Genomic DNA, 24,834 nt, shown 5'->3' with positions numbered 1-24,834 from the left:
AAAGCATCAATCCTTTGTCACTCAGCCTTCTTTATAGTCCAACTCTCACATCCATACATGACTTCTGGAAAAACCATAGCTTTGACTATGTGGACCTTTGTTGGCAAAGTAATATCTCTGCTTTTTAATATGCTATCTAGGTTGGTCATAGCTTTTTTTCTAAGGAGCAAGTGTCTTAATTTTATTGTTGCAATCAACATCTGCAGTGATTTTGGAGCCCCCCAAAATACAGTCTGTCACTGTTCCCACTGTTTCCCCATCTATTTGCCATGAAGTGATGGGATCAGATGCCATGATCTTCATTTTTTGAATGTTGAGTTTTAAGCCAGCTTTTTCACTCTCCTCTTTTCATTTCCATCAAGAGGCTCTTTAGTTTTTCTTCACTTTCTACCTTAAGGGTGGTGTCATCTGCATATCTGAGGTTATTGATATTTCTCCCAACAATCTTGATTGCAGCTTTTGCTTCATCCAGCCTGGCTTTTCACACGATGTACTCTGCATATAAGTTAAATAAGCAGGGTGACAATATACATCCTTGACATACTCCTTTTCCAACTTGAAACCAGTCTATTGTTCCACGTCTGGTTCTAACTATTGCTGTTTGACCTGCATACAGGTTTCTTAGGAAGCAAGTAAAGTGGTCTGGTATTCCCATCTCTTGAAGAGTTTACCACAGTTTGTTGTGATCCACACAGTCAAAGACTTTAGCATAGTCAATGAAGCAGGTATTTTTCTGGAATTCTCTCGCTTTTTCTATGATCCAATGGATGTTGGCAATTTGATCTCTGGTTCCTCTGCCTTTTCTAAAGTCAGCTTCAACATCTGGGATTTCTTGGTTCACAAACTGTTGAAGCCTAGTTTGAAGAATTTTGAGCATTACTTTGCTAGTGTGTTAGATGAGAGCAATTATGCAGTAGTTTGAACATCCTTTGGCATTGCCTGTCTTTGGGATTGGAATGAAAACTGACCTTTTCCAGTCCTGTGGCCCTTGCTGAGTTTTCCAAATTTTATGGCATGTTGAGTGTAGCACTTTAATAACATCATCTTTTAGAATCTGGAATAGCTCAGCTGGAATCCATCACCTCACTAGCTTTGTTCATAGTGATGCTACCTACAGCCCACTTGACTTCACATGCCAGAATGTCTGGCTCTAGGTGAGTGATCACAGCATTGTGGTTATCTGGGTAATTAAGATCTTTTTTTTGTATAGTTTCTGTGTATTCTTGCCACCTCTTCTTAGTATCTTCTGCTTCTGTTAGGTCTATAACATTTCTGTCCTTTATTGTGCCTATCTTTGCATAAAATATTCCTTTGGTATCTCTAGTATTCTTGGAGAGCTCTAGTCCTTCCCATTCTATTGTTTTCCTCTACATCTTTGCATTGTTCATTTTACATTGAGGTGTAGTTGATTAACAATGTTAGGATAGTTTTAGATGTACAGCAAAGTGATTCAGTTATATGTATATATGTATCCATTCTTTTAAAAATTCTTTTCCCATTTGATTGTTACATAATATTGAGCAGAGTTCCTTGTACTATACTATAGGTCCTTGTTGTTTACCCATTTTAAATATAGCAGTGTGTACATGTTGATCCCAAACTCTGTAACTATCCTTTTGCCTTCCTTCCCAGCCTGCATAATCATAAATTCATTCTCTAAGTCTGTAAGTCAATTTCTGTTTTGTAAATAAGTTCATTTGTATCATTTCTTTCTAGATTCTGCATATAAGGATATTATATGATATTTCACTTTAGTTTACTTCACTCAGTTTGACAATCTCTATTTCACTCATTTTAATGGCAAAGTAATATTTCACTTCATGTATGTACCATATATTTATCCATTCCTCAGGGACTCATATCTATAAATGAGAAATCTACGATAATCTTCATTTTTGTTCTAACAGCCTATGTGTGTATGGCTCTAAAGGAAAATTCATCAGTAACTGAATTGGTATATTTTTATCTGTTTTGGGGGATCTTCTTTCAACAATCTTGAATTCTTTAATCTATCCAAAAGAAAACTAACTTGCATGCTTTAAATTTTTCCGTGAAAACTGATCTGGCTCAACTTGTATTGTCTTAAATGTGTGACAGTATATTTCACATTGAGTATAACTGAGATTGACATTTTTAAAGAAGGTTCTTGAAAAACATATTTTTAACTAAAAATAATAAGTCCTAATCTCTTGTCCTCATACTATTCCATTCACACCAGCATACACTCTCAGACACATGTGCACACTCAGACACAACACTAAATCTTACTGTGATCTAGCTACTTTCATTATCTCTTCACAGGAATGTTTGGACACTGAAACTGTTTTCTCTGTATAAAGAAAATGAAAGAATGTTTTTTTCTGGCCTGATTTCTTTTCACTTTTAGTGCCCAAACCTTATTCTCTGAGGAAATCTGTGATCTCCTAAGACATTGTAAGACCTGGCCAATCCTCAAGGGATTTGGAAGAGCCAGATGGCTTTTTAACTAAACTTTTCCACGTGGAACATGCCCCAGCAGTGCCAAAACACTGCAGTATGTGGATAAATGCTCCAACCATTGTCCAGAGTTCAGCCGCCCTGTCATAGGTGCTGTGGCCCCAAATGTAACCTAAGACTTTTCTGACTAAACTTTAAGTGTGAAGACCTGAAAGCAGTAATTTATTATAACTCAGAGGAACTTCACAGGAAAAGGTTGGTTAAAGCTGAAAGGAAAAGTGTTCTCATAGTGGCTGAATTTAAGGTCAATGAACCACTAATAAAGCTTATGCCCTTATAGTGTGCCTCCTCTCATGATTACCATGTTAGACTTTATTCTTCACGTCTTCCCATATCCTGAAGTACTGTTTTGAAGCTGATATCCTTCCTATTTTTTGAACATCTCCATTTCCACAAGCTCCATTATTCACTTTTTCCTTTTCTCAAATTTTTTAATATTTGCCAGCATTAATCCTCTACCATGGAAAGAACAGATACAAAGTTATCTAAATATTAAATGTAACATAAATGATTTATGATAGTACTGCTGCTGCTAAGTCACTTCAGTAGTGTCCAACTCTGTGCGACCCCATAGACGGCAGCCCACCAGGCTCCCCCATCCCTGGGATTCTCCAGGCAAGAACACTGGAGTGGGTTGCCATTTCCTTCTCCAGTGCATGAAAGTGAAAAGTGAAAGTGAAGTCGCTCAGTCGTGTCCGACCCTCAGTGACCCCATGGACTGCAGCCTACCATGCTCCTCCATCCATGGGATTCTCCAGGCAAGAACACTGGAGTGGGTTGCCATTTCCTTCTCCAGTGCATGAAAGTGAAAAGTGAAAGTGAAGTCGCTCAGTCATGTCCGACTCTTAGCGACCCCTTGGACTGCAGCCTACCATGCTCCTCCATCCATGGGATTTTCCAGGCAAGAGTACCTACACTTTATTATGAAAGGGAGGCAGATTCTTACATTCTTTATTTTGTAGGGATATTTGAGGATAACATATAAGATGAGAGTTACTAGGTAGTTTAGTCTTATTGCTCCTTGTACTGGGTCTGTGGAGGCATTTTGCCACTTCCAACAGCAAGTAAAGTCCTTCCTGTCTTCCTGCCCCAGAACTAGTTCAGAGAGACCAGTGCTCCATAGCTCTAAGATGACCTAGAAAAAATAAGATTCTATACCTAATCTTCTTCCTTTTTTCAGGTTCCCCAAGGGAAATTATGTGATACACTGTATATTTTCTGAAAGTATACTTTAGGAGAAAAAGCAAGCCCTCCTGTGTGTGTACTGCGCAGCATCACAAGCGACAGAGTTGTGAACTCTAACAGTGCAGTTGTTCTTTTGTATTCTACAGGGGAAGGACTTCGCAAAACTAGGGCTTTGAAAGGAAGATGTCCTTGCTTTTCAAATCCCCCTCTTTCCTGCTAAGCCCTATCCACCTTCCTTCTTTCTTACAGCACTCAGCTTTCAACAGTGCACTCTCTGCTGATCTGCTTAAAGTCTTACTTTAGTGGCAGTATGATAGGATCCCTCTGGTTCATTTTACTGAGGAAGAAAATGGTTAAGCTGCTAACCAAGATCACAAATCTAATATATTATAGGAGTGGTGGGAGCAGGAGTCTGATTTGGGAATTTCTGATTCTAGAGCTTACGCTCTTTAAACCCTATTTCAAATTGTCTTTTTTATTCCTGCTATCTTGCAAAACTGACTCATTGGGAAAGACCCAGATGCTGGGAAAGATTGAAGGCAGGAGGAGAAGTGGACAACAGAGGATGAGATGTTTGGATGGCCTCACTGACTCAATGGACATGAGTCTGAGCAAGCTCCGGGAATTGGTGATGGACAGGGAAGCCTTGCATGCTGCAGTCCATGGAGTTGCAAAGAGTCAGATACAACAGAGTGACTGAACTGAACTGATCTTGCAAAAAGCTAGTACTGCTTTTGCTGTAACTTATACCTTATAGCTTACATTTTTCCACCACCAGTTTTGCACTACCCATTCACTTCTAGACACCACCTCCCATACTTGATTCCTGATGCTCTAGTCTAAAACCACTTTTTACCAACAATCTTCTAACCGTCAGCTATAATACAGGGGATTTCTCAGCTCCTCAGCTTCAATTATATAATATGTGCCTTCAGTAATAACTGAAACCCTCTCATTTTTTGATTCCTGGGAGAGTTGGTATTCAGCTGTCTTTTAATCTTTTAACTTATTACTATTATTTTTTAATAGAAATAGTTGATTACTATTGCTCTTTTTCCTTTTCCAAATTCCTGAAAACTATATCTACTAAGCATCTTTTAGCCCTAACTCTCTTGACTAGCCATTCCATTATACACATCATTTATTTCTAATTTTAGTGCTAGCTCTCAGGGCAGACCTCCCAAAAATATGGCACAATGACATATTGATTATTTTGAATTAAAGTTACTTGAAAAACAGCCAGTGTAAGAAAACCTTTCTCTCTGCCCCTGAAAGCAGGAAAGTCTCTCATGTGAAAGGTACCCTTCCCTTACCAAGGGAAATATTCTATCACCAGAGATAGGGATTCAGGGTGAGAAGCCTATGTTAATGAAACTTTCCACTTCCTTTTTAATTTGCTATCCCAAGCCCAAATCTGTTTAGATTCTTCACTAATTAAGCAGTCAAGGCTAAATTTATTTGCCCTGTCAGTTCCTCTCATAGGTATTGTTTCTCTGTTTAAAAAGTATAAAAGCTGCCGCCGTGGCCACTTCTTATGCCCCATATCTATTAGACCTCTATGCATGCTAAATTAATTTTTTTCTTGTTAATCTGACTTGTCAACATTTATTTATTAGAATAGCAAAAAGAACCCCGGAATCAAGGGGTTGGGGGGGGGAATTTCCCCTCCTTGACAATAGCTATGACCTCTGTGAGTGCTGTCCCTTTTTCCGTAAACAAGTTTTACCTCTGCCCAGTCCAGTCCTTCTAACTCTCAATAAGGCATTAGAGATAATGCTGGAAAATAAATGATTGATACAATGTTTTTAAAATGGACATTTTTTATTCAAACCCTCTCTCTGAGAAAGTTTAGTTCTTGTTCATGAACTGCCTAAAATGTCCTGTCATGTCATTCTCTAAGCCCAGAAACCAGGCTCAAAATCTTGGTGTAAAATGAGAGACACGGAACTTCTTCCCCTTTATATTGTCAATTGAATCCTGTTCGTTTTTGTTGCTTGTTTTGTTTTTCCTCCACTTAAAAGTGCCCTGTCTGTGTCTCTCTCTGGTGGATCAAATACAATTGTGTAGGGTCTCACCACTTGACCTCTTAGTGGGTATAAAAGTAGCCAAAAAGTTTGCAGTAAATCCAAACTGTCTTTAGCATGAATTATTTTGCATTCTGATACTCAGTAAACCCCTAATTATACCACATCCTCTTTACACCAACCTATGATTTCTAACAAGACTCTATACTGTCTATTCTATCTTATTTTAGTTTTGTTTCTTTTTCAACTCTTCATATCATTCAGAAGCATATTCCTTGTGCCCTGCCCTAATTAGTGTTATTCTGATGTCCATACTTTTGCTATTTTTTGCTTCTTCAGTTTTTCTTTTGTTTATATCTTTTCTCTTATAAGTCAGTGAGCCTGGAATTAGTCAGCCTGGAACAAGTGATTTCACTTGTTCCAATTAAAATTTTTCATCACCCAAATACAAGCTCATATTTGATTCTCTCCTTGAATTCTGCTGTGACTCTACAACTCCTCATTTAGTACCCTTTCACTGTCTGCCTACTATTTGTATTTATTTTTTATAACTTAACAAGGGTGTTATTGGAAGAACGGAGTATCAGGACAGAAAATTTAGGTTTTAATAGTGACTGACTCAGTCACATGGCCTTGAAAATTTGTTTATCCCCTAAGTCTGCTATGGAGAAGGAAATGGAAACCCACTCCAGTGTTCTTGCCCGGAGAATCTCATGGACAGAGGAGCCTAGTGGACTACTGCTCATGGGATCACAAAGAGCTGGACATGACTCTTTGACTAAGCACACACAAGTCTGTTAAGAAGATTTTAGTTTTTGTTTTCCTTTGTTTTCATTTTTGTTTTGGCTTTGAAACAATAAACCTGGCTTCCTCTTTGTTGGAGTGAAGTCATTATCAAATAAAATAATGATTGAGGAAAAATTACTGATTAAAGTTCTGTAAATAACACAGTGAGAGATCATTTTATGTCTTTCTTTGTTCCTAGTTTTGAATTAATTCTTCTTCTACCAAGTATGTCATACTCTGCAAGGAACTTTAGAGAAGGGAGCATAAATTGCATATCATTTGTATCACCTAGAGATCCTGTCAAATTTGATGGTACAAATTAAGTGCTCAATAAATATTTGGTAATTCTGTGTTACTCAGTTTCTATTGTTTTGTCTCTCATTGTACTTATTTGAAAGAGTTTTGGACACAAACAGTTGCTAATTTATTTCTCTTTTGTCAATTTGTCTATGTCAATCTTTCTTTATTGTTTTTTGTTGTTGTTGTTTATACAATTTGCTTCTCTCTCTTTTCCAGCAAGAACTTTCATATCCCCAGAAGAAGCCATAAATATTTGTTGTATGATTGGAGAATATTCAATTCAAGTACAGAAAATAAGACAGTGGAGTGGATAAAAGTTATGATCTGCATTAAGCATACAAATTGAACAAAATAGTCCTTTTGAGATTTAGGTAGAATGTATGGTATTTGTTAAGTACTATTATGAAGAACAAATAAGTAGCTGATAAGATGTAGGCAACGTTAATATGTTATAGCAAATATAGATAGTGGGTAAGTTGTAGGTCATGTTCAGTTCAGTTCAGTTCAGTCGCACAGTCGTGTCCGACTCTTTGCGACCCCATGAATCGCAGCACGCCAGGCCTCCCTGTCCATCACCAACTCTCAGAGTTCACTCAAACTCACGTCCATCGAGTCGGTCATCCAGCCATCTCATCCACTGTCGTCCCCTTCTCTTTCTGCCCTCAATCCCTCCCAACATCAGAGGCTTTTCCAATGAGTCAACTCTTCTCATGAGGTGGCCAAAGTACTGGAGTTTCAGCTTTAGCATCATTCCTTCCAAAGAAATCCCAGGGTTGATCTCCTTCAGAATGGACTGGTTGGATCTCCTTGCAGTCCAAGGGACTCTCAAGAGTCTTCTCCAACACCACAGTTCAAAAGCATCAATTCTTCGGCGTTCCACTTTCTTCACAGTCTAATTCTCACATGCATACATGACCACAGAAAAAACCATAGCCTTGACTAGACGGACCTTTGTTGGCAAAGTAATGTCTCTGCTTATGCTACCTAGGTTGGTCACAACTTTTCTTCCAAGGAGTAAGCATCTTTTAATTTCATGGCTGCAGTCACCACCTGCAGTGATTTTGGAGCCCAAGCAAATAAAGTCTGACACTGTTTCCACTGTTTCCCCATCTATTTCCCATTAAGTGATGGGACCGGATGCCATGATCTTCGTTTTCTGAATGTTGAGCTTTAAGCCAACTTTTTCACTTTCCTCTTTCACTTTCATCAAGAGGCCTTTTAGTTCTTCTTCACTTTCTGCTGTAAGGGTGGTGTCATCTGCATATCTGAGGTTATTGACAAGTCATGTTAAGATATGCTAAATACAGAGTATATGAAATATATGATAGAACAAACATGTTATTTCTAGATAGAAAATGAATAGAAAAAAATCAGAAGTATGATAATTCCATGCCTAGAATGACAGTTATTTTATAAATATCTAAGTCAGTCACCCATTAATAACATCGATTATGGTTTTGCTCTGATCCCCATGTTCTCAGCCCAAGAAATATGGGAAGGATTTATGCATGTTGGGCAGGCTTATTAGTGAAAAATTAAAGCTGTGGCCATACATACCTGCTATTGTGTGCCTGATAGAGTGAGCATGAGTGCTGGCTCCAAGGATTTTTCACTTGTGGAGTTACCTTGCTCAGACCTCACTTCCTCTTTAAAACACCATCAGCAGAGAGACAGGACATATGAATATTGCATAATCCAGCATTCAGGTACTGCAAGCTTTCCTTCTCATTTATACACTGTTTTAAATGTGCTAATAAATCCCATCTTTACCCTCATTTCCAATGCATTGTTTTGTTTTATTTTATTTTATACAAGTATTTTGTTTGATGCATACTATTTTTAAAATCTTTTTTGAATTTGTTACAATATTACTAATGTTTTGTTTTTGTTTTGTTTTGATTTTTGCCACAAGGCATGTTGGATCCCAGCACCTCAGCCAGGTACTGAACCTTCACCCACTGAGTTAGTCTTAACCACTAAACCACCAAGAGAGAGTATTGTAAAGTAAAATAAAGTAAAAATAAATATTAAAAAAAGAATAAATTAATCTTGTCATTTGTGAATCTTGCATTTGTTCTGTGGGATCTTTCTGTTTAAAATCCTTTGGCATAGTTTACCTGGCAGTCTTTGGATGCTATCAATGCATCAACAAATATACTCATAAAACATTTATGAATTACCTAAAAATACTACATAGGCTTTTTGAATTAAACTAAATTTAACCCTATTCAATCTTCTCTTCATACAACAGAATTTACCTTCCTCTGACTCTAAATTCTCTCTTCAACTACGGAATGAAACTGAGTTAACTTTTCTGCTTGACTTTCTACACATACTCTCTTTTTTCAGGTTTCACCATCATGTCTATTCTCAATAGCACCCACCATCAAACACCCTTCTTCCTTCTGTCAGGAATCCCAGGGCTGGAGGCGTCATATAACTAGATCTCCATCCCACTGAGCATCATGTATATGACTGCCATCCTGGGGAACAGCATAATCATTCACATAGTACACAAGACTCCCAGCTTCATGAGCCTCAATATGTATTCTTGTCCTTGTTAGCCACCACTGACATAGACATGTCAGTCTATACTGCCCACTGTTCTTAAAGTCTTTATTTTCAACCATCAAGAGATTGAGTTCCATGGTTGCCTGGCTCAGATGTTCTTCATCCACACCTTCTCTTCCATGGAGTCAGCCATGCTGCTGGCTATGACCTTTGACCATTTTGTGGCCATATGCAACCCACTATGCTACATCATAGTCCTGACTCCCTCCCCTATTACTCAGATGGGCCTGGCTGCTGTGGCTCGAGGGGTAGCACTGATGATCCCCTTGCCCATTCTGCTCCAACAGCTTCCCTTCTGTAGGAATATTGTTCTGTCCTAATCATTCTGCTTCTACACTGATGTGATGAAGCTGGCATGTTGGTCTGTTCATGTGAACCTCACCTATGGGCTTGGTATTCTGCTCCTTTGGGGTTGACTCTGTCTTTATTGTTCTGTCTTATGCTCTAATCTTGAAGACAGTTCTGGAAATAGCTTCCAGGGTAGGATGAAGCCTTAAGTTGCTCAACACTTGTGTCTCCCACTTTCTCACTGTCTTCATTTTCTACGTCTTACTTATTGCCTTAGCCTTGATCCACAGAATAGGCAGGTACCACTCCCCTCTCCCCCACATCATCATGTCCAATATTTTCCTTTTTCTCACACCTGTCCTTAACCCATTGGTTTAGTGTGAAAACAAAACAGATTAGAAGTGCACTAGGTAGACTGCTCAAATTTAAGACAAGACAGAACAGAGGAGAAATATTTTGAGTAAATGATCAAAAGGTCGGGAATATTGTAAAAAGAAACAGGAATAGACATTTATTTCTTGTGTGTTGAAGTCCTCCCTTTGGATTTTTCTGTGTGATTTTGCTTCCTAGGTGACTTAAAATGGTAAAGAATCTGCCTGCAAAGCAGGAGACCCAGGTTCAAACACTGGGTCAGGAAAATCCATTGGAGAAGGGCATGGCAACCCATTCCAGTATCCTTGCCTGGATAATTCCATGGACAGAGGAGCCTGGAAAGCTCCAGTCCATGGGATCACACACAGTCAGACACAACTGAGTCACTAACACTTTCACTTTGTGTAATTTTATTACAATCTTTTTGGAAGTAGGAGATTCCTTTTAGTTTTAAGTATTAGATCAAGGAATATATTTCTAAAGCTTCCTTCACCTTCACCTTCACCTTATGTTACTCTTAAGTTTATGTATCCCTAAAGTTCACATCACTTATCCAGGAGCTCCATTTCAATCTAAACAATTTGACAAATATTTTCTGTATGAGAATCCCTCATATACAGTTATATGGCTCAAATTTGGTTAAAAGTAAGATATTTATATTATTATACACAGAGTTATTATCTTTGGTGGGTTTGAGATATTATAAAGGGAAATAGTCCAAATGGGAAACAAGATGTTTTATTTTAATATTTTTTATTGAAATCTATTTTATCATTTTTTCTGAAACCACATTAACCTAAACTTCATCAGATACAAAAATACAATAAGAGATTAAAGCAAAAATATAACAAAGCTTCTGTACCTAAAATTTGCCATCTATGTAATCATACTTAATTTTCTCATGTTGTATTAAATTGGATTTCACACTAATTTGAGGATTAGTATGTATCAATTAAAGTAAAATCAGAAATCTATAATTTATTTGCTATGTATTTCTGCTTTATTGACTATGCCAAAGCCTTTCACTGTGTGGATCACAACAAACTGTGGAAAATTCTGAAAGAGATGGGAATACCAGACCACCTGACCTGCCTCTTGAGAAATCTGTATGCAGGTCAGGAAGTAACAGTTAGAACTGAACATGGAACAACAGACTGGTTCCAAATAGGAAAAGCAGTACATCAAGGCTGTATATTGTCACCCTGCTTATTTAACTTATATGCAGAGTATATCATGAGAAACGCTGGGCTGGAAGAAACACAAGCTGGAATCAAGATTGCTGGGAGAAATATCAAGAACCTCAGATATGCACATGACACCACCCTTATGGCAGAAAGTGAAGAGGAGCTAAAAAGCCTCTTGATGAAAGTGAAAGAGGAGAGTGAAAAAGTTGACCTAAAGCTCAACATTCAGAAAACGAAGATCATGGCATCTGGTCCCATCACTTAATGGGAAATAGATGGGGAAACAGTGGACACAGTGTCAGACTTTATATTTTTGGGCTCCAAAATCACTGCATGTGGTGACTGCAGCCATGAAATTAAAAGACGCTTACTCCTTGGAAGAAAAGTTATAACCAACCTAGATAGTATATTCAAAAGCAGAGACATTACTTTCCTGACTAAGGTCCGTCTAGTCAAGGCTATGGTTTTTCCTGTGGTCATGTATGGATGTGAGAGTTGGACTGTGAAGAAGGCTGAGCGCCGAAGAATTGATGCTTTTGAACTGTGGTGTTGGAGAAGACTCTTGAGAGTGCCTTGGACTGCAAGGAGATCCAACCAGTCCATTCTGAAGGAGATCAGCCCTGGGATTTCTTTGGAAGGAATGATGCTAAAGCTGAAACTCCAGTACTTTGGCCACCTCATGCAAAGAGTTGACTCATTGGAAAAGACTCTGATGCTGGGAGGGATTAGGGGCAGGAGGAGAAGGGGACGACAGAGGATGAGATGGCTGGATGGCATCACAGATTCGGTGGACATGAGTCTGAGCGAACTCTTGGAGATGGTGATGGACAGGAAGGCCTGGCGTGCTGCGATTCATGGGGTCGCAAAGAGTCGGACACGACTGAGCGATGAACTGAGCTGAACTGAACTGATGTATCCAGGGAACATGGTGAATGGCCATTAATGTGCCTCAACTGAAAAGGAGTTGATACTGGTATCTATTTTCTAAGAACATTGCAAGAAGAAATTTGCTATGCTACACATAACTTATTGAATATGCTTACCACAATATCTGGTATATAATAAATGTTCAATAAATATTAACCATTATATTAGAAGCTAAAAATATGATAAGAACAAAGGTCAAGCAGGATTTAAAGATAAACATAAAAGAATAAAATCTTTATTGCTCAGATGGTGATATCAAAGATGACCAGCAAATAATACAATTGCTCTGAAGTTCAAAGACTTATTTAGAAGTTCATTTTAATATATGTTTCATATGTTGAAATATAAAATGTATGTATTTGTAAATGTTTACAAGAATTCAGACTAGGTTGCCTGTTTTATAACTGTATATAATTTATTTATCTGCTCAGTATTGTCACCTCAAGTCAAAGACAGGTATTAAGTTATTTATTTATGCTAATGATTCCTGAAAATTAACTATTAAAGAGTAGAGCTAAATATTATTATTCCATTCACTTTTAATTAACTATGTGGACATTAATTCATGAATCTATTGATTCAATAGTCATGCATAATTGTTTTTACTTATCACTTCTTGTCCTTTGTTTCTTACACTTTCTCATGTTCCCCTTTATTTTGTATATTTACATAGCTATTCTTGGCATCCACTATATGCTACACATTAGGGGACAAATTAATCAGATAAAATGCTCTCATTTAGATTATTAGTACATAGTGAGTGAGACAACACAGGAATAAAATTGTCATACTTTAAGGCAACAACATGCCATTAAGACAGAACATACCATTAATTGCTTAATTATTTAACTTACACATAAAGCAATTTATAAATAAACTGAAATATCAAAATGGGGCCCAGATTAAATTAAAGGATCTTAGGGACCCAAGTTTTAGCACTCAATGTCATTATGTCCCTTTTTCTTTCTGAAACAATCTTTCATATCTGCTTTTATCTTGTTTTACACTCATTTTTTCCCCTAATGTAGATAATCACATAACTGGGGAAGATGTTCTGTAAATGGTTTTGTCTCCTTTCACTGTCCAGTAGAAATAGCAATCTTAAACTCTTTATAGCATACTATGTAAAGGGGGAGAATTTTCTTCTTCAGTTTTTAATCTCTGCAGTTGAAAGGTCAGGAGAGGGATTTATTAGAATATCATTATTATTGGTCTCATTCAAGCTGTACAGAGAGGTGAGGAGTTCCTCAAAGGAAATTTATCTGCAGTCTTCAAAAAATGGAACAATGCTGAGAAATGATCCCCATTTCTCTATCATCATATTTAAGACTGTTAAAATGCTTTTGAGTGGAAAGACTCAATAAAGAGAAATATTAAATCAGATTTTACAACTTGTAGAAACATACTAAGAATCAGAATCTCATTTTATGTTTTGAAGGTACTCACGATATTTCTCAAATAACCTCTCAGTAAGATCAAAGATTATACATTTATATATATATATTTACTCCCTCTATTCTGTTAATATATAACAGATTTCAGGTAGATGAATGCTTTTAAAATTGAGACAGATATTAAGCTTCCATGGTCTTTTTTGTGTGTGTGATCTTTTCAGTCTTGCAGGCAGAAGTTTCTAATAAACCCAGTTTTCACTGGCTTACTTTCCTTCCAATTTACATAATTTAAACCAAGTCTCCAATTCATTAATTATATTTAGATGCATGACCTGCTGTTGTACCATGATTTTCATTAATAGAATGGAAGCTATATGAATATTGTTTTGCCTTCTGTATGACTCTGATGCCTTACTAAATATGCTAGACAAATCTGAAAAATATTTTTATTACTTTAGAGATCATTTTGAAATTTACTTAGAACTTCCGTAAATTAGTTTGAAATTCTTGCTAAAGCTATTGTATATTTATTCATTGCCATTGACAATTAAGTATTTTATTTGTTTCCTAAGCTAGAAAGTGAAGAGGAACTAAAAAGCCTCTTGATGAAAGTGAAAGAGGAGAGTGAAAAAGTTGGCCTAAAGCTCAACATTCAGAAAAAGAAGATCATGGCATCTGGTCCCATGTTTTCATGGGTAATAGATGGGGAAACAGTGTCAGACTTTATTTTTGGGGGCTCCAAAATCACTGCAGATGGTGACTGCAGCCATGAAATTAAAAGACACTTACTCCTTGGAAGGAAAGTTATGAGCAACCTAGACAGCATATTCAAAAGCAGAGACATTACTTTGCTAACAAAGGTCCATTTAGTCAAGGCTATGGTTTTTCTAGTGGTCATGTATGGATGTGAGAGCTGGACTGTGAAAAAAGCTGAGCGCTGAAGAATTGATGCTTTTGAACTGTGGTGTTGGAGAAGACTCTTGAGAGTGCCTTGGACTGCAAGGAGATCCAACCAGTCCATTCTGAAGATCAGCCCTGGGATTTCTTTGGAAGGAATGATGCTAAAGCTGAAACTCCAGTATTTTGGCCACCTCATGTGAAGAGTTGACTCATTGGAAAAGACTCTGATGCTGGGAGGGATTGGGGGCAGGAGGAGAAGGGGATGACAGAGGATAAGATGGCTGGATGGCATCATGGACTCAATGGATGTGAGGCTGAGTGAATTCCAGGAGTTGGTGATGGACAGAGAGGCCTGATGAGCCACAATTCACGGGGTCGCAAAGAGTCGGACATGACTGAGCGACTGAACTGACAAGTCAGAAAGCAGGACAAGTCTTCATTTGTTTATGACTAACCTCAAGACTTGATCCCAAGAGAATAATTCATTTTTCCTCTTAGAAAGTTAGAGAAAGGAGTTGAATCCTTGTTTCAGAAGCCAAAATGTAACCCTATATATTCTCAGTATGGAGTGGGAAACCAAACAAAATCCAATAAAGTATGAATTCTGAATGAAGTAGCAGGATGAGTAAGAATAACCATTTCTCACATTCTTATATATTATTTCTTTTCATACAGTTCCTTCACTTTTTTGTTAAAAACCATCAGATTGACATATCAACTCGTACTGCAGCTCCATGAAATGGTCAAAAATAGTAAGCATATAGTCATAAATTTATCACCAATTTAAAATTTTATAATACTTCAACTTAAACAACATGGGAAATTAGGTGAAATTGAATCAAGTGAAATCTTGTTTTCTCAGTAAAATCAGCCCCTCTTTGATCTTTTAAAATCCAGCATCACACACTTCAATTTAGCAGTTGTGAATACATGATTTCATCCAATTCATACACCAAAAACAATGAACTTGAGTTTCTGTTGCCATTTCCCCTTACCACTACCACTATCGTGATCATCACTCACGATCAATTGTGATCATTTATTTAAGCCCTCTGCTTCTCTTTCCCTCCATAGTTAGATTAGCTTGAGGGAAAGGCCTGAGTCTTTTTATTTTTGAATTCATGGTGCCTATCATACTACTTGGCACATAGCAGATCCTGAACAGCACTCTTCTGATATAGAGAAAAATGTCATTTTCCAGCAATGACACGTTGCACCCCAAATCGCTTGCGCAGAGCAGCCTGGATCTGCCTGGATTTGAGACTGTAGACAAGGGGGTTGAGCACTGGTGTCACGAGGAGGTAGGCGTTACTCATGCTGGTAAACAGAACTGGGGAAGTGTTCTGAGCGTAGTGATGCAGCACTGCCACGCTGATGAGGGGCAGGTAAAACACAAATACTGCGCATAGGTGACAGGCACAGGTATGCAGTGATTTCCAGTTTCTGTCTCGATTCTCCAGCGTTAGAACAGTGGCCACGATCTTCATGTATGAAACTAAGATGAAGACAATGTCTACTGCAAATGTGAAGAGTACAAACACCAATCCATAGACACCGCTAAAAGTGACGTCCCCACAGGCCAAGTTCAGCACATCAGGGTAGTAGCAATAAGAGTGTGAGAGGATATTGACCCCACAAAAAGGAAAGGTCCTGAGGAGGAAAGGCAGAGGGGCCACCAGGGTGGCACTGCGTATGACAGCAGCTCCACTAAGACAGGCGACAGTAGAGTGGGTCAGGATCCTGGCGTAGTGCAGTGGAGCACAGATAGCTACCAAGCGGTCGAAAGCCATGGCTACCAGGACACCTGATTCTACTGAGGAGAGGGTGTGGATGAAGAACATCTGGGTTAAGCAGGCATCCAGGCCGATGTAGTGGACATTGAACCAGAAGATAGCCAAGACACTAGGCATTGTAGACAATGAAAGGCCTAGGTCAGTAAGGGCCAGCATAGCCAAAAAATAGAACTGAGGTTCGTGAAGATTACATTCTGTTTTAACTAGGATAAGCAGAAGAGCATTTCCCATAAGGGCTAGGACGTACAGGAGACAGAAGGGAATGGAAATCCATATTTGGGCAGCCTCCAGACCAGGTATACCAATGAAGGAGAAGGTGGGCCAATTAGAAACAGTGTGATTAAAAGACCACATGGAAAGGTGTAGGTCAGACTGAAGTCCACAATGCTTCTGCTTCTCACCCTATAAAAGAGAGATTGTGTGTCAGGAAATCTGATTAAAAGCAAACTGATTGCCTATATATAGAGTTACAAAATTAAAACATGAAGAACTCAAAATTGAGTTTATAACTTCATAATTATTCCTCTTGATATTACGAATGGCAACTAAGCACATGAAAAAACGTTCAACATCTTTATTTATTTAGAAAATGTAAATGATAAATACAATAAGATACCATTAGAATGGCTAGAATTAAAAATACCTGAAAATACTGTGTTGGTGAGCATATGGAACAACTGAAATTCTGATGGGATACAAATGATACAGAGCCTCTTTGGATATCAGCTTGGCAGTTTCACATAAAGCCACATGCATGCTTATCAAACATTTAACAGAACCCAGCAATTTCACTTCTAAGAATTTGCCCAAGAGAAATAAAAACACATATCCATACAAAGACTTGTACATAATCAAATAAGCTTATTCATGACAGCAAGAAAAAAAAAGGAAAGAAACCAAACATACACCCAGTGTTGAATGGATGCACATATTGCAAAGATCCATAAGCTTTAATTTGAAAAGGAAATAACTCCTGATACAGGCAATAGCTGAATGGGTCATTTGTGCTCTGTGAAAGAAAGCAAATACAAACCACCACATATTGTATGATCTCATTTGTATGAAATTTTAGAAAAGCCAAAATCAGTGATAGTTGATCAGAGATTTTAGAGACGAAAAGGAAGTATAAAGAGACTGAGTACAAATAGGCAGGAAATGACTTTTTGGAAGAGCAAAATGTTCCATATCATGGCTGATGTACTAACCACATGATTTTACATGTTATTTAAAACTCATCAAATTGTAATTCATTAAAATGTATCTCTTTAGGGATATCTTCCCTAATTCTTTCCTTTCAGTCAATTCAAATAGGAAATGTCACTGTAGTTTGTGAAATAATTTGATCTCCGTTACTAGAAATTGATTAATATCTGGGATGGGTATCAGGCTATTTTGTTTTATACATTCACCTATTTGATTCCCTCTAAGTGGTCCACAAGCTACATAGAAAAACAAACTAACTCTATCCATTGTTGTGAGCAGTGACTTTCATTTTTTCTCCATTTCAGAGGGCTCTAAATCTCTATATTATTTTCTTCCTTAGAAACTTAGAGTATTTCTATGTTACTCTTCAGCTTACGTTTATGCTTTTTCCCTTATGTTATGGTTTATGTAAAATTTCTGAGCAATTTGAATATTCTAAAGTCACCAATTAACTTTCAAATTTTCATACTCAATCCAGATACCTTTTCTGAACATGTGTTCAACTGACACAAAGACATATGTAGCCAGTTGCTTCACAGGAAATTGACATATATGCCCTAAGCATAAGAGTTAATTTAACCCTTTCCAACCCATACAGCTTTTTCATTATTTTATTCAAAAATATTATTGATGGACTATGTCCTCAGTCATGTCTGACATTTTTGTGACCTCATGAACTGTAGCCTGTCAGGCTCTTCTATCCATGGAATTTTCCAGGCAAGAATACTGGTGTGAGTTGCCATTTCTTCCTCCAGGGGATCTTCTTAACAGAGGGATCAAACCCGCCTCTCTTGTGACTCCTGTATTACAGGTGGATTCTTTACCATGGTGCCACCTGTAAGCCCTAGTGTTGATGAGACTATTGTAAACGTAATGCCAGTTTATTTTACTGTTGGTAATGTCTCTGTGAAAAGCAAAGTCGGGAGCAAAGACTGTCGAGTTCAATAGATGGCGGCCTTCGAATCAGTCATTTGCCTTTGGCTGTTGCCTTTCTGTGCTTACTTCCCTCTTTGTGTAATGAGGATATCAGTATCTACTGTCTGTAAGGTTCTAATGGGAAATCACTAAAAAAAAATGCCTCACTATATAAAAGAAGCCACTTGCAATGTAGGACACCCAGGTTCTATCCCTGGGTCAGGAAGATCCCCTGGAGGGGGAAACGGCAGCCTACTTCAGTATCATTGCCTGGAAAATTCCACAGACAGAGGAGCCTGGCAAGCTCCAGTCCATGGGGTCACAAACAGTTCGACATGACTGAGCAAGTAACACTTTCAGTTTTTTCACTTCATATATATATATCTATATACATCTATATGTGTATATATAGACATATCTATGCACAGGCTTCCCAGGTGGCACAGATGGTAAACAACCTGCTTGAAAATACAGGAGACTCAAGGGAGCTGGTTCAATCCCTGGGTCAGGAAGATCTCCTGGATAAGGGCAGGGCAACCTACTCCAGTATTCTTGCCTGAAGAATCTGCTGGACAAGGGAGCCTGGTGGGCTACAATCCATGAGGTCACAGAGAGTCGGACATGACTGAGCATGCACAAGACAGATATACATGCTGTTTAAAAAGTGAAAGTGAAGTTGCTTAGTCGTATCTGACTTTTGTGACCCCCACAGACTGTAGCCTGCCAGGCTCCTCCATCCATGGGATTTTCCAGGCAAGAGTATTGGAGTGGGTTGCCATTTCCTTCTCCAGGGGATCTTCCCAACCCAGGGATTGAACCCAGGTCTTAACTCAAGGCTACTGTTATTAACTCTTAACATTGCTCTTTACCTTAAACAAGCTAGTAATTTCTTATCTGAAAGCTCTCCCCCTAATATTTCTCTATAATACATTGTTCCTACACTTTTCATAGTTTCTAAAATGTCAACAAGACTACATTGTATCCTTTTAAATATTTTCTCATAATCAACAAAATAAACTTAATTTCCTTTGCTTCTTTATTATGAAGTACAATACGTTTACAAAACAGATGTGCATGGTTCTCTAAGTTCATCACTAATATAAGTGACATCCCTATGCTCTGAATTTTGTTGCAATAATTCTGAAGGTGCTGGGAGCCCTAGCCTTACGCATTATCATTCTGTGTCTTTAAACCTTTGCTCAAGACAAGCCCTCTGGCTGGATCACTTGCTCCTCCCTCTCTCTTACATACCCAGTGAATTTCTATTTAGTCCTGAAAAATTAATCTCAGATACTGTGTCTTCTAGAAAGTGTTTCTTATATTTCTGCCCTATTAACTAATCTGCAAGTATTTGAGATCACATGCCTCTTTCTCTAGTGAGATTTTTTTTCTGAAAATATTTTACTTATTATGATAATTTTTTTTTTCTAAATGAGTGGCTTAACAAAATGACTGAGGCAAGTTGTTCGATTTCAATAATTCTCAGCTTTCATTTTAATAAATTTGTAATAAAGATGCTATATTAAATGTTGCTATGAGGATTAATTATATACGGCAGAGAAAAAGCACACCGCATATTGTCTAAAAGTTAGTCAGCATTTGTTTTTGAGCTTTTATAGTATTCAGTTCAAAACAAATATATACATAAGTAAATTGTAGGCATTATAAAATAAAATCCCATGGTGATTTGACAAGAAAATACTAATTGGCAAGAAATTGTAGTTTAACAAGCCAATGTTACAGCTCAATACATAGCAGCTTAAACATGTGTTGGATAAAGTAAAAAAGCAGCAGAAGCAGCAAGAATGGCAGAATAAGACAGTGATACAGGTGGAAAGAGAAACAGAAGAAAAGAACGGAGAGAGGGTGGAAAGAAGGAAGGGAGGTGGAGGGAAGAAAGGTGGGAAATTTTTAGAAAAAATAATTAAGGAACTTCTGATGCTCACTGCAGTGCTGAAACCAGAACATATTTCCTAGATCCTAGTACTTGAATTTCTATAAGCAAAGTACTTACTGTATATAAAAGAGTGTACATCAAAATAATATATGAATGTTGAGTGTTTTATGTGTGTGTGTTCATTTTTCTCTTCAAAGCCCAACTAGAAGCCAATTTCTTACACAAAGTTTTAAAAAGTGACACTTTGATTTTAAACATTCTACCTTATACAAGTAAAAATGACTAATGCCCAGGTAGAAGCAGGTTAAAATCACATAATGCATCTTGTTATAAAAATATCCTACATTTACACATAAACGTATACATAAACACACTCATTCAAATACATATGCCATGCATATATCTTTGTTATTAGCATAAAATCTTGCTTTATCATAACCTGAGCTTCAAACAGCTAATGGAATATAATCCTTTTGATTTCAGCTTTTAGTCATGTTTTGTCTATTTTTAAAATTTGTTTCTTTATTTATTTTGGTCAAAGAAAAACTTGGTTCTAAACCCATCCTTATAACAGCTTCTGAAAGGAAAATTCTATTTTGCCAGCTTTCCCATTTATATTTTGTTATGTCACGTTGTTTTGTTATGTTATGCCTTCTTGTACCAATCATGCAGTTTTTAATGAGAAGCCCTGCTTGTGTCAGGTACTGTTCTAAACATTAGTGAGTCAAACATATGTGAGAAACAAACCAGTATCATGGAAGAAGCTTCACCATTATGATTTAAAAATTAGCTTTATCATATTTTTCCTCATATGATCCCGAGGGTAATTCAATATTTCTGAGAACTAATATTACTTGTCAAAATATGTGCAATTATACCTATTTTAATGGGTACTTAGAAAGATTAAACATAAAACAGAAGAGAGCTTATAATAACACCAACACAATTGGAAAACAAAGTTTACATAAAAGTTATTATAATATGTCAAGGTCTGATTTAGAGTTACACACCAAGTTTACATCTATATCTAGATCACTATATATATTTTAACTTGGGAATCTAGAGGAAGGCTTTTCTGATTAGTTGGAATATAGGAAGTCTGAAGAAGCATCAGTTGGGATAAAACCAGATCTATTGTCTATGTGAAAGAATGACATCATTAAAATTACAGAGATTTTAAAGAGAACTTGGATAAAAAATATTGTGGCTGTCAAATTTTATTACTGTTTCAAAATACTAGCAGAACAGTTCTTCACCTGGATCAATTCTTAATTTTTTTAATCTGGAAAATTAAGTGTGATTTTGAATGACTATTTTTCTAAAGCACAAATTCTCATTCAAATATCTTGGAACTTGTAAAAAAAAAAAGATGACAAATACTTCTAGTGAGCACAAGCTCAATTTAGAGTGGAAAAAAAAATAACAAAACTGTTTGTTTAATGGGGTCAGGTGGAGAGGAGGACAAAGAAAAACGTCCAAAATTTGCAAAAGCACTTATGTTCTTCATGGTTCAGCACCTAAAAACAAAACATGCTGATTTAGTTAAATCTAATGCATGTCTGCAAATTATATTTATGAGACTCTGGTCTCAGGACTCAGGGAAAGCTATCAAAACAAGAAACACAGTTCTTATTTGGAAATCTAAAAATGTAGTTTATGTAAACACATATGCACACATAGCATTAACAAATATTCTTTAAATTGGTCATGAGTATAGTAATTATTAATTAGGAGAAAACAAAAATTAAATTAAACCATTTAGCTTTAAAATTTACTGATTATCAAATGAAGGATTCTCCAAACAATTTAATCCCACACATCCTAACTCATCAACACTAGCCATTCCTGTTGGTCCCTTTATCCTGGAAAGCTGGTTATTGTTGTACTAATTTACTTGAATGGACATCCTCAAGTTTACTATTGTAGCTGGTATTATTTATGTCTGAAGTACTTTACTTACTGTGCAATGAATGACTTTTTCACTTTTGGATGTACCTGGTGGCAGGACTCCCTGTAAGGCACGGAACCCCAGAGGATGTTCTGTATGAAGAAGGAGGGCCTTACGTCTAGTACTGGGTTGTTGAACGGCACTTTACAAACCAAGAGAAGGTCTCCTAAGTGCCTAAACCTCTGCTAAAATTTAAAAAGCCCTGGGAATTCCCAACTTTCTGAGCCAAGGGCTTAAATTTATTTTCACCCCAAGGGATCTTTGAGAAACAAGAGAGCATGTCTTAAATATTATACATCATAGAGCACCTTCTGTACTGGAGAAACCAAAAGCTCTCATTTTATTGGAACCCATTGGGTCTGAGCCATTTCTTTCTATATTGTATAAAGAACAAATTGGAATGACAGCATACAAATAGAACTGTATGATATTTACTGTTTCTGAAACAGTAAGCTCTTTAGTAAATAAAATAATAAATGCCTAAAGAATATGCAATGAGAAAAAGGCAGTCTCTTCAGCAAGTCATGTTGGGGAAGCTGCACAGCTGCATACAAAGCAATGAAATTAGAACACATTGTCATATCATACACAAAAATAAATTCAAAATGGATTAGAGACTTAAATATAAGACCATGACACCATAAAGCTCCTAGAAAAGAACACAGGCAAAGCATTCTGTGCTGTAAATTGTCCCAATATTTTCTTAGATCAGTTTCCCATGGCAATAGATATACAAGTAAAAATAAACAAATAGAACCTAATCAAACTTACAAGCTTTTGCACAGCAAGGAAACCATAGACAAAGTGAAAAGACAACCTATGGACTGGGAGAAAATACTTGCGAATGATGTGACAAACAAGGGCTTAAATCCCCAAAATATAGAAATGGCTCATACAACTCAATAACAAAAAAACAAACAACCCAATCAGAAAATGAGCATAAGACCTAAACAGACATCTCTCCAAAGAAGACATGCAGGTGGTCAGTACACGCATGAAAATATGCTCATCAACATAATTTGTTAAAGTGCAAATCAAAACTAAAATGAAGTACCACCACGCACCAGTCAGAATGGCCAACATTAAAAAGTCTACAAATAATAAATGCAGGAGAGTATAAAGGGAACCCTCTTACACTGTGGATGAGAATGTAAATTGGTGCAGTCATTATGGAAAACAATATGGAGGTTCCTCAAAAAACTGAAAATAGAGTTGCCATCAGTTCAGTTCAGTTCAGTTCAGTCGCTCAGTCATGCCCAACTTTTTGCGACCCCATGAATCGCAGCACGCCAGGCCTCCCTGTCCATCACCAACTCCCGGAGTTCACACAGACTCACGTCCATCGAGTCCGTGATGCCATCCAGCCATCTCATCCTCTGTTGTCCCCTTCTCCTCCTGCCCCCAATCCCTCCCAGCATCAGAGTCTTTTCCAATGAGTCAACTCTTCACATGAGGTGGCCAAAGTACTGGAGTTTCAGCTTTAGCCATAAGATCCAGCAATTCTGCTCTTGAGTATATATATACTCAGACAAAACTATAATTTAAAAAGAAACATGTACCCCTGTTTATAGCATCACTATTTACCTAAATGTACATTGATTGATGAATGGATAAAGATGTGATACCCACCCACACACAGAATATTACTCAACCTTAAGAAAGAATAAAATAATGCCATTTGCAGCAACATGGATAGACCTAAAGATTATCATACTAAGCAAAGTAAGTCAGAAAAAGAAATACAAACACCACATGATATCACTTATATATGGAATCTAAAACATGACACAAATAAAATATCTAAGAAACGGAACAGACTCACAGACACAGAGAACAGACCTGTGGTTGCCAATGGAGTGGCATGGGGGAGGGAAGGATGGGGAGTTTGGGATTCGTAGATGCAAATTATTATATAGAGGATGGATAAACAACAATATCCTACTGTAAAGCACAAGGAGCTATAATCAATATCCTGTGGTAAATCATAATGGAAACAATATTAGTATATATATATATATGTTAGTATATATATATATAATTAAATCAGTTGGCTGTTCAGCAGAAATTAACACAACACCTATACTTCGATAATATAAAAAACAATAACTGTCTAAAAGTATTCCATACAAATATGTACTTGTACATTGTCAAAATTTAAAATATGCAGAGTTGCTTCATGTAAGTTTGGGGCAAAAACATCAATTATTTTCCCCAGAAGTAACAAAATAAAACTCTCTAAATTTATTTTCCTGAGTAGATAATAAAATATATTAAAGTAATTTAGTACAGGACATCAGTTTGTATTCTACTAAAACTTGTTTTTCTCTTTTCTCAAGAACTTATTATAGATGTATTTCCTGACTATAAAAAGTCCCTGTGAGTTTTTAAAAGATACTAAATATTGAATAACAGGAAAGTAATATAACCCATTAACTATTTTCCTGAATTTTAAATTGTTTCTAGTTCATCAATATGAATAATTATGCCATCTTGGTACATATAATTTGTGTGCACTTTTCGTATGTTTCTATGGGATAAAATGTTCACATTAAATTGCTAGGCCAAAATATATCTATTTTATAAATTCAATTCTTGTCAACTTTCCTTTAAAAAATGTTAGCTAATTTTAAAAGACATTAAAATATAGTATG

General features: G+C 37.0%; 1 protein-coding gene and 1 pseudogene across 1 annotated transcript; one reads left to right on the top strand and one right to left on the bottom strand.

Moving 5' to 3' along the window:
* Positions 9,152-10,110, top strand: LOC108637607 (annotated as a pseudogene).
* On the bottom strand, positions 15,618-16,574 carry LOC102185941 (olfactory receptor 51G2-like). The gene has a single exon (XM_005689915.1). The coding sequence runs from the start codon at positions 16,572-16,574 to the stop codon at positions 15,618-15,620; it is 957 nt and encodes a 318-aa protein (XP_005689972.1).

This window comes from Capra hircus, chromosome 15 (genome assembly GCF_001704415.2).
Source record: "Capra hircus breed San Clemente chromosome 15, ASM170441v1, whole genome shotgun sequence".
In the NCBI taxonomy this organism is placed as follows: Eukaryota; Metazoa; Chordata; class Mammalia; order Artiodactyla; family Bovidae; genus Capra; species Capra hircus.
Note: the sequence above shows the minus strand (reverse complement) of the source record. Positions and strands in the feature narration are given on the sequence as shown.

Bases quoted from the DNA above. Each gene is read 5' to 3' on its own strand.
- LOC102185941 (XM_005689915.1), bottom strand. From the start codon at position 16,574: ATGTGGTCTTTTAATCACACTGTTTCTAATTGGCCCACCTTCTCCTTC.